The sequence below is a fragment of the Mandrillus leucophaeus genome, unplaced genomic scaffold (assembly GCF_000951045.1).
Source record: "Mandrillus leucophaeus isolate KB7577 unplaced genomic scaffold, Mleu.le_1.0 Scaffold944, whole genome shotgun sequence".
Taxonomy (NCBI): Eukaryota; Metazoa; Chordata; class Mammalia; order Primates; family Cercopithecidae; genus Mandrillus; species Mandrillus leucophaeus.
Genome location: NW_012110297.1, coordinates 613,453 through 626,369, shown reverse-complemented (window position 1 = coordinate 626,369; position 12,917 = coordinate 613,453). Strand labels below are relative to the sequence as shown.

Genomic DNA, 12,917 nt, shown 5'->3' with positions numbered 1-12,917 from the left:
AAAAAAAAAAAAAAAAAAAAAAAAAAAAAATCCAAGTCTTCTCAAAAAAGTGTGTGTGGGGTGGTGGGGTGAGGGGCGGAATTAAGAGAAGCAGAAAATGGAGAATACTAGTAGGTACCTATGTCTTGTGAAAACACTCTAGAAGGTGAGCTGTCATTGATTTATTAGCATTACTCTGCATTTGCTATGGCTCTAAGCTATACATGTATAAATTCATTTAATCCTAACAACAGCTCTCCGAGGCAGGTGAGCTTCAGTCAGTCCTGAGGCGCTGTGGCCAGTGGTGAGGAAGCCAGGATTTGAACCCAGGACTTGGAGCTGATACAGAACCTGTGATGTTACCCACTGGGCCACACACTTCCCCAACTGATATGAGTTTATATACCTTATTTTTATGTTTATGGATTCATTTATTCATTAATAGAGACAGGGGTTTGCTGTGTTGCTCAGGCTAGAGTGCAGTGGTGTGATCATAGTTCACGGCAACCTTGACCTCCTGGGCTCGGGCCATCCTCCCACCTGAGCCTCCCAGGGTGAGCCGTTGTGCCTGACCCACCTGTGCCTTGTTTTATATGGTACATTCCTCACCAGGAGCCTCTGCGGCTGGAGGGTCTCATAATTCTCACATTTTACATGAAGAGTAGAGAAATGTAGTGACTCGCCCAGGCACACACAGATACTAGGTGGCTGAGCTGGGACTCCAGCTTGCATCTCTCTAACTGCAAGCCTGGCACTTTCCCCTTCCCTGAGGGAGGACCTGTAGGAAGTTGGCACGGAATCAGGTGCCAAAAAAGGGCTACCACCTGGACATGGCAGGCAACGTTCTGTGGTGTTTCTACAGGCATCTCCTGAGTCACCCCAGCTCAGGAACGGGGCAGAAAAAGTTGGGGGTTGGCAAGTTAGGAACAACAGGAAGAGGACGGGGACAAAGCTTCAAGTCCGCGAGTGGGGCTGCCTGTCTTCCCTGGCCGTTCCTGGGTTGAGGCTGAGCGAGACAGGATGAAATCTGAGCAGGAGCCCAGGGCTGGGGGACTTGGCAAAGACCCAGTGTGGTGGGTGGGAGGGAGGCCGTGCCCTGGAGGGGGATTCCAGGGTTCCTGTTCTTGGCGGGGAAGAGCCCTGGATCGTGGGTGGCCCAAGCCCGACTGATCACCATCTCTCCTGATAGCCACCTGGGCACTGTGACCTGCTTCAGAAAACAGCTGCTTCTGTGGCGGTAATCCCAGCACTTCGGGAGGCTGAGGTGCGTGGATCACTTGAGGTCAGGAGTTCGAGACCAGCCTGACCAACATGGTAAAACCCCGTATCTACTAAAAATACAGAAATTAGCCAGGTGTAGTGGCGTGCGCCTGTAATCCTAGATACTTAGGAGGTTGAGGCAGGACAATTGTTTGAACCAGGGAGGCAGAGGCTGCAGTGAGCTGAGATAGGACCACTGCCCTCCAGTCTGGGCGAAAGAGCGAGACTTCGTCTCAAAAAAAAAAAAAAACGATCGAAAGAAACAACTTCTGAGTACGCAGTGGAAAAAATTCCCCAGGGGTTGTGCCAGGGTGAGGGGAAGTAGAGCTTCCTATGCGAGTTACCAGGAATCTTGGAGCTGGCCCACGCAGGAGTGTGGGAGGCAACAGAGAGGTCCTTAAAACCAGGCGGGCCCAGCCCCGGCCTCTTTCGCGGGCCTGAGGACGGAGAAAAGGTCTCACTGGTGAGGAATCTCATCTTTGGGGCTGCTTTGCCTGAGGGAGGTGCAGAGAGCAGGGCCGAGAGAGGGGCTATGAGAGGAAACACCTGTCCCCCTTGGTCAGGGGAGCAGGGCCTGGAGAGGGGTGAACCCCCATCACCTCCCTCACAGACAGCAGGAGGTGTCTGTGCTGTGAGGCTCCGCACTGTGCATTCTTTCCAGCCAGGAGACGTGAACTGGGAGGTCCTGGAGCTGCTGCATGTGGACTTGGGGGACCCATCCCTTGGCGACCTCGCCACGTCCCAGCCTCCACATCTTCCTTTGGGCTGTCCATCTCTATTCTCTCCCCTCTCATTACTGCAACCACTGCCCTCCGAAATTCTCTCGCGGCTATGCACTTCCTCTCTGTGGTGGTTTGATTAAAATAGCTGAGCCCACATCCTCCTCCTGGGGCCCACTTTGGGCTCTACTGAGTGGAGTGGCTGTCCACTCTTCAGGGCAGCCGCTCCACGCCTCTGCCACCACCACCATGAAACTGCTTTTTTTACTCTTTCCAGGGTGTTCTCAAATGCACCTGGGAGGCTGGTTTTCTCCAGGTATGGGGAGGCCAACAGATCAAGAAATGATTGCCATTTAAAAGATAGCTTGTTATTTACAGCTCCCAGAAGAGGGCGTGATCCCCACCCAGGGACACGCAGGAAGTGCCAGGTCGGCAGGTCAGGAGGAGCCGTGGGAAGCATCGCCCAGGGTCTTTGCTGTGATCTTTGGGAAAGGCTGGTAGGGCAGGAGACACAGTTTAGGACTGGCCAGTTTGAATCAGGTCAGCGGGACTCCAGGCTTCCCTAGTTGTCCAGTGTCTGGCCCTGGGGTGATTTAGGGCAGGAGAAACCTTGGCTTAAAGAGTGTGAGGGTAAGGGAAAGGTGGCCTGGGTGTGCCAAGGGACTGGCTGTGTCAGCAGTGGGATGTATCCATACAGGCCTCAGCATCCTCAGTTCTTGCCTCCTCAGAAGAAAGAATTCTCACGCCTGTAATCCCAGCACTTTGGGAGGCCGAGGTGGGTGGATCACGAGGTCAGGAGATCGAGACCATCCTGGCAAACATGGTGAAACCCTGTCTCTAAAAAAATACAAAAAATTAGCTGGGCATGGTGGCGGGCGCCTGTAATCCCAGCTACTTGGGAGGCTGAGGCAGGAGAATCGCTTGAACCCGGGAGGCGGAGGTTGCAGTGAGCTGAGATGGTGCCACTGCACTCCAACCTGGTGATGGAGTGAGACAAAAGAAAGAATTTGACTGAGGGGCATAAGGCAGAAGGAGAGACTGAGGCAAGTTTCACAGCAGAAGTGAAAGCTTATTAAAAAGTTTTAGAGTAGCGATGCAGGGAAGTAAAGTATACTTGGAAGAGGGGCCAACTAGGTGACTTGAGAGATTCAGGGATTCTGTTTGACCTTTGACTTGGGGTTTTATACGTTGGCATACTTCCGGGGTCTTGTTTTCCTTATCCGCCCACCTGCTAGCACTTGGGAGGGAGCATGCGCAGTGTGTTTACTGGCGTTGTACGCGTGTTCCCTTGAGGTGTTCTTCTCTTACCAGCCGAACATCCCTAGGAGGTCATATACCAGTTAAACTCTGCCATTTTGCCTCTTCATGCGCATGTGTGAGCCTACTCACCCAATACCTGAGATCTGACTGGAAGCGACTGACCACCAGCTTCAGGTGTTCCTGTGTATTGGGAGACTGCCTTTCCCTGGTGCTGGCTGTGACCAGTTATTATTTTAGAGAGACGGTTAACAACTGCCTGCCCATCGCCTGATGGTTGCCTGACATTCCTGTCCTGCTCCTGTCTGACCAGCTACCTACTGTCACAGTCGGTCTGCACGTGAAAGGCACGCTCACAGAGGAGCCATGTGAGGTGTCTAGGAATTAACTAGCCCTGGAAGGAGCAGGCTGTCTCTGGCCTCCAAGATGTCAAAGCATCCTAAAATACAGAAAATCGAAAGCATGTTTAGTGCCCAGGGATGCTCAGAGGCAGTGGAGTCTAGAGTCAGTCAAAGAAATAGATTGACAGTCCTGGTCACTTAATCTGCCTGAGCCTCAATTTCCTTATCTGTAAAATCAGCAACTGTTATTCATTCAACAAGTGGCTGTTTAAAAGGACAGACTCCAGGCCTGCCAAGGTCATTGATGGGTTTAGAGAGATAGCGCGTAGTGTTTGGCACACCAGAGATGCCCAGCAAGTGGCAGTTGGTGTCACTGTGCTGCAGGCTCCAGGGAGCGGCAGAGAAAGATAGGTGTGGAATGGTGGTGTCTAGGGCCATTTCTTTGGCTGTTTGGAGCCCTTGGAGCAGAGGCTGTGGGTGGACAGAATCCTCAGGAATGTTCTTGGAACTCAGAGTTGCTACTGGACAAGGGCAGGAGCCCCGGGGAGTCTGAGGCATATTTGGAGGCCAGGTCTTGGGAGGTGCCAGGGGTTCAGGCAGAGCTCTGGCACAAGCGACCATTCAACTCAGGGACTTGAGACAACAGAGCACTGAAGGGGAAAGCCCCGGGCCTGCCCAACTGTGGACAAACAAGGACTTTGGATCCTGGGAGGAAGGGAATCAGGCAGCTGCTGGTAAGGAACCTCTGAGAAGCCAAATTAGAATCAGGTGCTGGCCTGAGACACATGGAATTTCCTGGACTCTAGGCTGGCAATGGCTGTTTTTATCAAAGACAGATTCTAAGGAGTGAAGCCAAGGGCTCTGGCCTGAGAGGTAGAGCACGAGAAGGAACAAGCACAGACCCCTCAAAGGATTCATACCTCTGGGAAGCGAGGTTGTGTGGTGCAGTGAGGGACACAGAAGGACGGGGCTCAAATCCGGCCTCCACTGCTTAATGGCTGTGTGACCTCTGGCAAGGTCCCGGAGCTTTCTGAGCCTCAATTTTCCCAGTGGCAAAATGAAGACAGTGATACCTACCCTGCAGCACTCTCATGAACCCCCAGTGTTGACTTATTCTTTAGGTAGACATAGTGCCTGGGTCCCAGGAGAATGTCTTAATTTTATAAATTCTTTCAAAATCAAGAGGAAAGAAATGAACATAATAATAATGAATATATAATAATAAATCCAGCTTGGATTATGTTTTTCTTTATACCAGCATAGTTGTCAAAAATAATCGTGTGAATATAGAGATAAATATAAAGGTATAGCAGAAAGATACCTGCAAAGGCAGAAGTGCTTGGGGCCCATAAGAGCCATAACCAGGCCCTGAAAGCCACTGGCACATTGTGGGTGCCCAGGCTTCACGGCTGAGCACCTAATCTGGCCAAGGCACTATTCTCAGTGTTAGAATAGAGGGGTGCATCCGCCCAGCCTCTGCCTGCAAAGAACCATCAGGGTAAACATCCTTGAAAACAGTCAACTACAGCACCGTGAGCTAAAAGGAGTATGAGACATAGAATCATCGGCTTTCCTTCTGCCCTCCTGCTGTGGGCGTCAAGTGCTGTCTGTCCAGGAATTTTTTTCTTCCGTCTTGCATCTTTCATCAAAGGCCATGTCTAGGTTATATCAAGTCCTGCTTCTCCACGTATGCCACCAAATCTCCATTTAAGAATCCTGCCTATTCTCTGGTCCCTTTTAGCCATTTTGCCAACAGGGTGAGTATGTCTGGGGTGTTTGTGGCTAAGAGTGCACTGGTAGCAGGGACAGTGTACCCGCAAATGTTTCCATTATCCCCTCTGCCTCCAGGGCCCTCCGTGGACCAATAGGTTTTTTTGCCTCGTCTTTTCTGACTGGACTCACCTTGTTTATTGCCCACCATGATGGGGAGTGGAATAGGCGGGGCCTGGTGGGGAGCCGGGGTGGGATCTGAATGGGCCACGGGGGCATTGCCTGATAGACCTGTCGTGGGATGTGTTTTCTTTTCCAGAACCCTAGAGATGAAGGGCTTCCTCCCACTGGCTTGGTTCCTGGCTTGTAGTAAGTGCTGGCCCCATAACCTCCGAATGAACTTCTACCCCATGGGAGTAACAGAGTGGTGAAAAGGACACCAGCCATTGAGGTTGTAGAGACTTGGGTTTGAATCTTGGCTCTGCACTGACTTCATAGACGTCAGCAGGAACCTTCATGCCTCCGAGCCTCTGCTTCCTCATCAGGCACGGGCTAATGCAGTCCATGCTTAAGGCATAAGGCTGTGGCAGGGTCCTAGGAGATATTGTACCTCAGCTGTGTAAAGGTTGTGGACATGGAGGTTATGTGGCTGGCAAATGTACGAGGCAGATTTTTTCCTTGTATGCAAATAAAATAAGATTTTAAAAATCCCCAAATCAATCCAAATAAAAATCAAAACTCTTATCTAAATGTCCCAGCCTATGATTCCTGGGTCATTCTCAGCTCAGGCTTGTCCAGCTGGGAAGTGACTGTACAGATGGCTTTAGTCCCATCCTGCAGCCCCGTGACCGTATATACAACAACCCCCTGATAGGCTGTCCTGCTCTTTGATGTCTTGCCAGGTCCCTGGAGATGCCAGGAGGAGCTGGAGGCCTGATGCAGGGAGAGCCCTGGGCTCGCTGTGAAACCCTGGACAGGGCACCTTTTCCCTCCATGCCTCAGTTTCCCGTTTGTAAGATGAGGGAACTGGCTTCAGCGATTTTTAAGAGTCCTATCCTGCTTTTAGATTCTCTGCCTTATGTTCTAAAGGGTGTGAGGGGAGGGAGTGGTGGGGAAGAGGGATGTATTGCCAAGAGAGACAGGAAACTCCTGACTGCTGCTTCATGCAGATACATTATGAATTACACCTTATACGTCATGGTCACTTACTTTGTGTCTGCTACCGTGCTCAAAATTTACACACTTAATCTTATTTTAACCCTCATGATAACTCCAAGATGCAGCTGCTAATTTTGGGTCGCCGTTTTCCAGATGATGAAACTGAGGCTCTGACTCCATTCAATACCATACTTTGAATTAGTGGCACAGCCAGGATTTGAACCCAGGTCTGCTCATTTTTCAATTCCAAACTCTGAACCAATTCTCCATACTGCTTGCACCTCCCTTCCCACTAATTGAGAGAATAAAAAAGAGACACACAGGTCCGTCCCTCCAAGCCCTGGGTGGGAGAAAAGGTAGGAGATGTTGGGCAGTGGGCCTAAAGCAGGGCTGGGCTGCCTGGGTGTCACCTGGGGACATGGGCTATCTTCCAGGTGTGCCTGCTGTGCAAGGAGGCTTGCTGGACCTAAAATCGATGATCGAGAAGGTGACAGGGAAGAATGCCCTGACAAACTATGGCTTCTACGGCTGTTACTGTGGCTGGGGCGGCCGAGGAACCCCCAAGGATGGCACTGATAGGTGAGCTGATTGCTATAACTGCCCTTTGGGCTCCAGGCTCTGCACCCATGTTTTCTTGTTCAATTACATATCAGTTCTGGAAGATGAGTATTAAAGTACCATTTTACAAATAAGAAAACTGAGTCTGAAAGAAGTTAGCCGGCAATCCCAAGATCTCAGTGGCCTAAGGTGTCAGTTGGTCGACTGTGGCGTAACAAGTGGTCCTCAATGTAGTAGCTTATGCAGCACTGGTCTTTTACTATGCTTATGAATCTGCCATTTGGGTAGGGCTTGTGGGGGTGGCTTGTCTCAGCTTCAGCTTGGACAACTGGGGCTGGACAATCCACCTTCCAGATGGCTCACTCCTATGGCTGGCAAGTGGTCAGCATCTCCTGGCGTAGGAGCGGGTCAGAGGCCTCAATTCCTGTCACTTAGGCCTCTCCAAGGATGTTCAGGATTCCTCCCAGCATGGTGACTCTTGGGTTGCAAGACTGAGTGTCCCCAAACTGCAAGACCAAAGAGTATGCTGTTTTATGGTCAGCCTCAGAAATCCCATTGTGTCACTTACACTGTCCTCTTGGTCAAGACAGTCACAAAGGCTTTAAGAGGGAGGGGATCTAGAGTCCACCTCTTGATCGGGAAGTGCTAAAGTTCTAGAAGAATGTGTGAAATGGGAGATTTTGTTCCTTGGAAAGCATACCCAGCTGGGTTAACAATTCCGATACTGCTAGACGTATATAAAGGAAAGGGATGATTAAGCAAATGAAGGACAGATGGTTGGGGCCAAGTTTCTCACTGTTGGAGTGGGATAAGCCAGGGCAGGAAGCCAGAATGATCCATGTGCAAAAGGACTAGAGTTGGAGACGTCAGTATGGACTCCTGTTTAGCTTATTGTAGATGCAGATGTTTACATGTGGAAGTATGCATAGGTAGCAGTATGCATAGATAGCGTGGATATATTAGTATCATACTAATATAAGATGTAAGTAATAGGAGAAAATGGTGTTTCCTCTGTTAGATCTTCTCAGTTTTTCTGTAAACCAAGAATACTTTTTATGTGCAATCTGCTACACCTAACATACAGTCATCCCTCGGACTGGTTCCAGGACCCCTGTGAATATCAAAATCTGCAGATGCTCTAGTCCCTGATATAAAATGGCACAGTATGTGCATATAACCTGTGTGATCATATACTTTTTTTTATACACATGGGCAAATAGAAACATTCTTTTGGTATCAGTGGAGAGGGTCTAAAAGAAATGACACCCCAGTAGCAACAAGCACACTTAATGCCTAGATCTAGTTTCCAAAGTCATTCTTCAATAGAAGGCCCCTTCCAAGTCATATATATATATATATATATATAAATATAAATTATATATAATATAAATTTTATATATATACATATTCATATATAGCCAGGGTTCCTTGAAGAAATGGCCAATTCTAGGACCAAGGCAGGAAATATACAAGATGAACCTGGAACTTCTTTTAGTGCCAAAAAGTAAGGAAGTGCTTAAATAAACACAAACAAAATGAAAGCCCACATTGATGGGGATGTGACAAGGGGCACCTGTGCCGACTGAAAGAGCCCCCAGTGGCCAACACTGGAACAATTTAGCAACAAAATAACCCCAAGCTCCAGTCTTATGAGAAAAAAGAATATCAGACAAATCCCAATAGTGGGCATCTTATAAAATATCTAACCAGTACCCCTCAAAACAGTCAAAAACAAGGAAAGTGTGAGGAACTGCCACAAACAAGAGGGGCCTAAAGAGACAAGACAATGGGCCAGGCACGATGGCTCATGCCTGTAATCCCAGCACTTTGGGAGGCCGAGGGGGTTGGATCACCTGATCACCTGAGGTCAGAAGTTCGAGACCAGCTTGACCAATGTGGAAAAACCCCATCTCTACTTAAAATTTACAAAATTATCTGGGCATGGTGGCGCATGCCTGTAATCCCAGCTACTCAGATGGCTGAGGCAGGAGAATTGCTTGAACCTGGGAGGCAGAGGTTGCGGTAGTGAGCTGAGATCACGCCATTGCACTCCAGCCTGGGCAATGAGAGCAAAACTCCATCTCAAAAAAAAAAAAAAAAAAAGAAGGACAAGACAATGAAATGTAACATGGCATCCCCAGTGGTGGGATCCTGGGACAGAAAAACGACATTAGGTAAAAACTAGGGAACTCTGATTACGGCTTTTTTTTTTTTTTTTTTTTTTTTTTTTTTTACAATTAGTAAGATAATAATGATGTACTATTATTTAGTGAATAATTTTCATTAATAATGTATCAATATTGGTTCACTAATTCTAACAAGGGTATCATACTAATATAAGATGTTAGTAATAGGAGGAACTAGGTGTTTCCTCTGTAAGATCTCAGTTTTTCTGTAAACCAAGAAAACCTTTTATATGCAGTCTGCTACACCTAACATACAGTCATCCCGTGGACTGGTTCCAGGATCCATCCCCGTGGATACCAAAATCTGCAGATGCTCTAGTCCCTGATATAAAATGGCATAGTATTTGCATATAACCTATGTGATTGTATCCCCCCAAGCTTTTTTTTTTTTTTCTTTGAGACAGGGTCTCAGTGGTTACCCAGGCTGGAGTGCAATGATGCGATCTCAGCTCACTGCATCCTCGACCTTCTGTGCTCAGGTGATTCTCCCACCTCAGCCTCCTGAGTAGCTGGGACTACAGGCACGTGCCACCATGCCTGGCTGATTTTTTGTATATTTTTAAGTAGAGACAGGGTTTCACCATGTTGCCCAGGCTGATCTCAAACTCCTGGACTTTAGCAGTCTGCCTGCCTTGGCCTCCCAAACTGCTGAGATTATAGGCGTGAGCTACTGCGCCCGGCTGTGATCATATACTTTAAATCATTTCTAGACTACTTGTCATAGCTGATACAATGTAAATGCTATGGAAGTTGTTGTTGTATTGTTTGGGAATAATGACAAGAAAAAAGTATGTACATGTTTAGTACAAACACAAGAAATTAGGCCTGCTTACATTTTCCATCCATATTGGTTGATCCACAGATGCGGGACCTGTGATATGAGAAGTTTATTTCTGGCTCACATAACAGTTCAGTATGAATCACACGTTGGCTCCTCCCATCTTGTAGTTCTGCCATCACCTATGGCCTCAGAATCCTCAGAATGCTGGGTCATCTCCATCCAGCCAAAGGATGGAGGCAGAGGGACAGTGGAGTAAAGTGTGGGAGGTTTGTCTGGGCAGGTCTGGAGGTGGAGTGCATTAATTCCACCTACCTCATCTAGCTGGGACCAAGTCATGTGGCCATACCTACCTGCAAGGGAGGCTGGGAAATGTAGTCTAATCACGAGACCAGGAGGAAAACGAGGGTCCATGACCTGCTGGCTGGAAATGAGGAAAAGGAAATTACTCAGTCACACTACAAGATCCTCTCTGCCACATCGCGTCCACCAAGGTGGCCTCTGCTAAAGTGACATGGTTGAATTTTTGCTTCTATTAGGGACGGGGGTCAGGAGGGCATCCCTCCCACTCGGGATCTAAGTCTCTTGCATGTACAGGTGCTGTTGGGTGCATGACCACTGCTATGGGCGGCTGGAGGAGAAGGGCTGCAACATTCGGACACAGTCCTACAAATACAGATTCGCATGGGGCCTGGTCACCTGCGGTAAGGCTGGGGCTTCCCGTTCAGGCCATTGGAAGAGCACCTGACTTTAAGTTCAGCTGCCCTAGAGGACAGCCAGCCTGTATCTTGTTGAGGGAGGAGGGGTTGGGTACAGAACTGGGATGAGAGGAGCAGGATTACTGCGGCTATATCAGTCCCCCAGGGTAGGGCTGAAACATCTTAGCATCCACCGGGTGCAAATGCTTGACATGCTTCCTTTTCCTTGATTCCCCCCAAATATACCTGTAGAGTAGGTTTAGTCTCCTCCATTTTAGACATCAGGAAACAGAAGCTTGAAGGCCTGCCAGTGCACACAGCACGATTCAGGCTCAAGGCCTCTGAGTTCAAGGCTAAGTCTGGGGATGGTTCTGCTCTGTGAGAATGAGAGTTCCTCCAGAGCAGCAGCTGCCTCCATCATCAGACTGGGAGTGCCCCAGAGGAAGGAAGGTGCTTCCTCTATCAGACTAGGAACTCCCTGAGGGCAGGAACTGTCTCCTGAACTGAAACCTCACCCTGAGCAGCAGCTGCGCCCCTTCCATCAGATTCTCTATTCCCCTGATTTAGGAGCCATGCCTCTTTCATCAGGCTGAAAGCTCCTTGGAGCAGGAAGTCCATGGGGTCTCTGCTGAGACTGGAGCATGCTCTTCCCGCCCTCATTCTGCTCTTGGTGTCCTGTTGCAGAGCCCGGGCCCTTCTGCCATGTGCAGCTCTGTGCCTGTGACCGGAAGCTCGTCTACTGCCTCAAGAGAAACCTATGGAGCTACAACCCGCAGTACCAATACTTTCCCAACATCCTCTGCTCCTAGGCCTCCCCAGCGAGCTCCTCCCAGACCAAGACTTTTGCTCTGTTTTTCTACAACACAGAGTTCCGACTCTGCTGGGTTCCTGAGAGAGGCTCCTAAGTCACAGACCTCAGTCTTTCTCGAAGCTTGGAGGACCCCCAGGGCCACACTGTACCCTCTAGCAAGTCCCAGAGTCAGAGAGTGACTCTGGTCACAGGACTTGGTAGGGTCCCAGGGTCCCTAGGCCTCTACTTCTGAGGGCAGCCCCTCTGGTGCCAAGAGCTCTCCACCAACTCAGGGTTGGCCGTGTCTCTTTTCTTCTCTGAAGACAGCGTCCTGGCTCCAGTTGGAACACTTTCCTGAGATGCACTTACTTCTCAGCTTCTGCGATCAGATTATCACCACCGCCACCCTCCAGAGAATTTTTACACAGGAAGAGCCAAATTGACTCTCTAAATCTGGTGTATGGATATTAAATAAAATTCATTCTCAAGGCTAATAAAAACCACACAGACATTTTCCTCTGCTGTGGGGGATCGCTGGTGCCTCCTTCTCTGCCGCTGGGGTAATAAACCCAAAGTTATCTACGTTATCTCAGAGACAGAAAGGAAGATGAGTAAATGCAGGGTTTTCTGGGATGAGCTTCAGGCTTTCTCTTGGGCTTATTTCCTTAAACCTTGGGGTCCTCTCCAGTGTTGGGTCTCATTCTTCCTCGATGGGGTGGGGGAAAGATAACTGGTGATTATGCCAGCTTCAGCTTCCAGGCCAGAGAGGGTGGCACTGAGATCCCAGTGCTGGTTTCTTCAGCTGTGTGGTCTTGGACCCATTACTGAACCTCTCTGACTTTCAGTCTATTTGAGAAAGAAACCGTCTTGTTCCTTGCAATGTAAAATGAGACTTCTAAAGCCCACCTTGATGCTGATATGGGGGATGCTAAGATTCTAGGATTTCACACAGCAGGAATTTGTTTTAAAGAGGTGTCAGCTATGGGGTTTATTTTTTACAAAGTAAGGACATTTAAAAAACCAACCCATCTATCAATTCATAAAAGAAAGGATGTTTGTTCTGATACCAAGACTGCAAGAAGAAAGGATGTATTCCAAAACAAAGGAACGTCCTTCCAAGAAAGTACCTATGGCTTCTTTATTCAGACATACCCCAAAATAACTGCATGATAAATAGGGTCTATATTTAAAAAGCTCTAGTGTTGAATGTTTTCAAAATAAAATTTAATTTTATAAGATTACCCTGAATGCACCAGTGCTTTAGAAAAGTTTGATTTAGACTCGGTGTCTATATTTGACAATGCCACACAGGGAGGGACTTAAATGCCGAATTTGCTCATGAAATATTTAAAATCAAAGCCATTTCCCAGATCCAATTTTGAATGGGTATGTGGGGGAAATTGAAGGCTTCACTCTAATTCCATTTTCCTTCAATCGTGATATTCTGGATGACAGAGAAGAGAACCCAGTCCAGACCTCTCCC

The 12,917-nt window shown here is 48.4% G+C and overlaps 1 protein-coding gene across 1 annotated transcript in view; it reads left to right on the top strand.

Annotated features, from left to right (window-relative positions):
- Positions 1-12,672, top strand: part of PLA2G5 (phospholipase A2, group V) — a 22,278-nt gene extending 9,606 nt beyond the window's left edge. Inside the window, exons 2-5 of the mRNA XM_011970338.1 lie at positions 5,586-5,635; positions 6,859-7,003; positions 10,544-10,650; positions 11,329-12,672. Of these exons, the coding sequence (XP_011825728.1) occupies positions 5,596-5,635; positions 6,859-7,003; positions 10,544-10,650; positions 11,329-11,453 (417 nt within the window). The 5' untranslated portion in view covers positions 5,586-5,595 and the 3' untranslated portion in view covers positions 11,454-12,672. The remainder of the gene's footprint in view (positions 1-5,585; positions 5,636-6,858; positions 7,004-10,543; positions 10,651-11,328) is intronic.
- Positions 12,673-12,917: the final 245 nt, after the last annotated feature.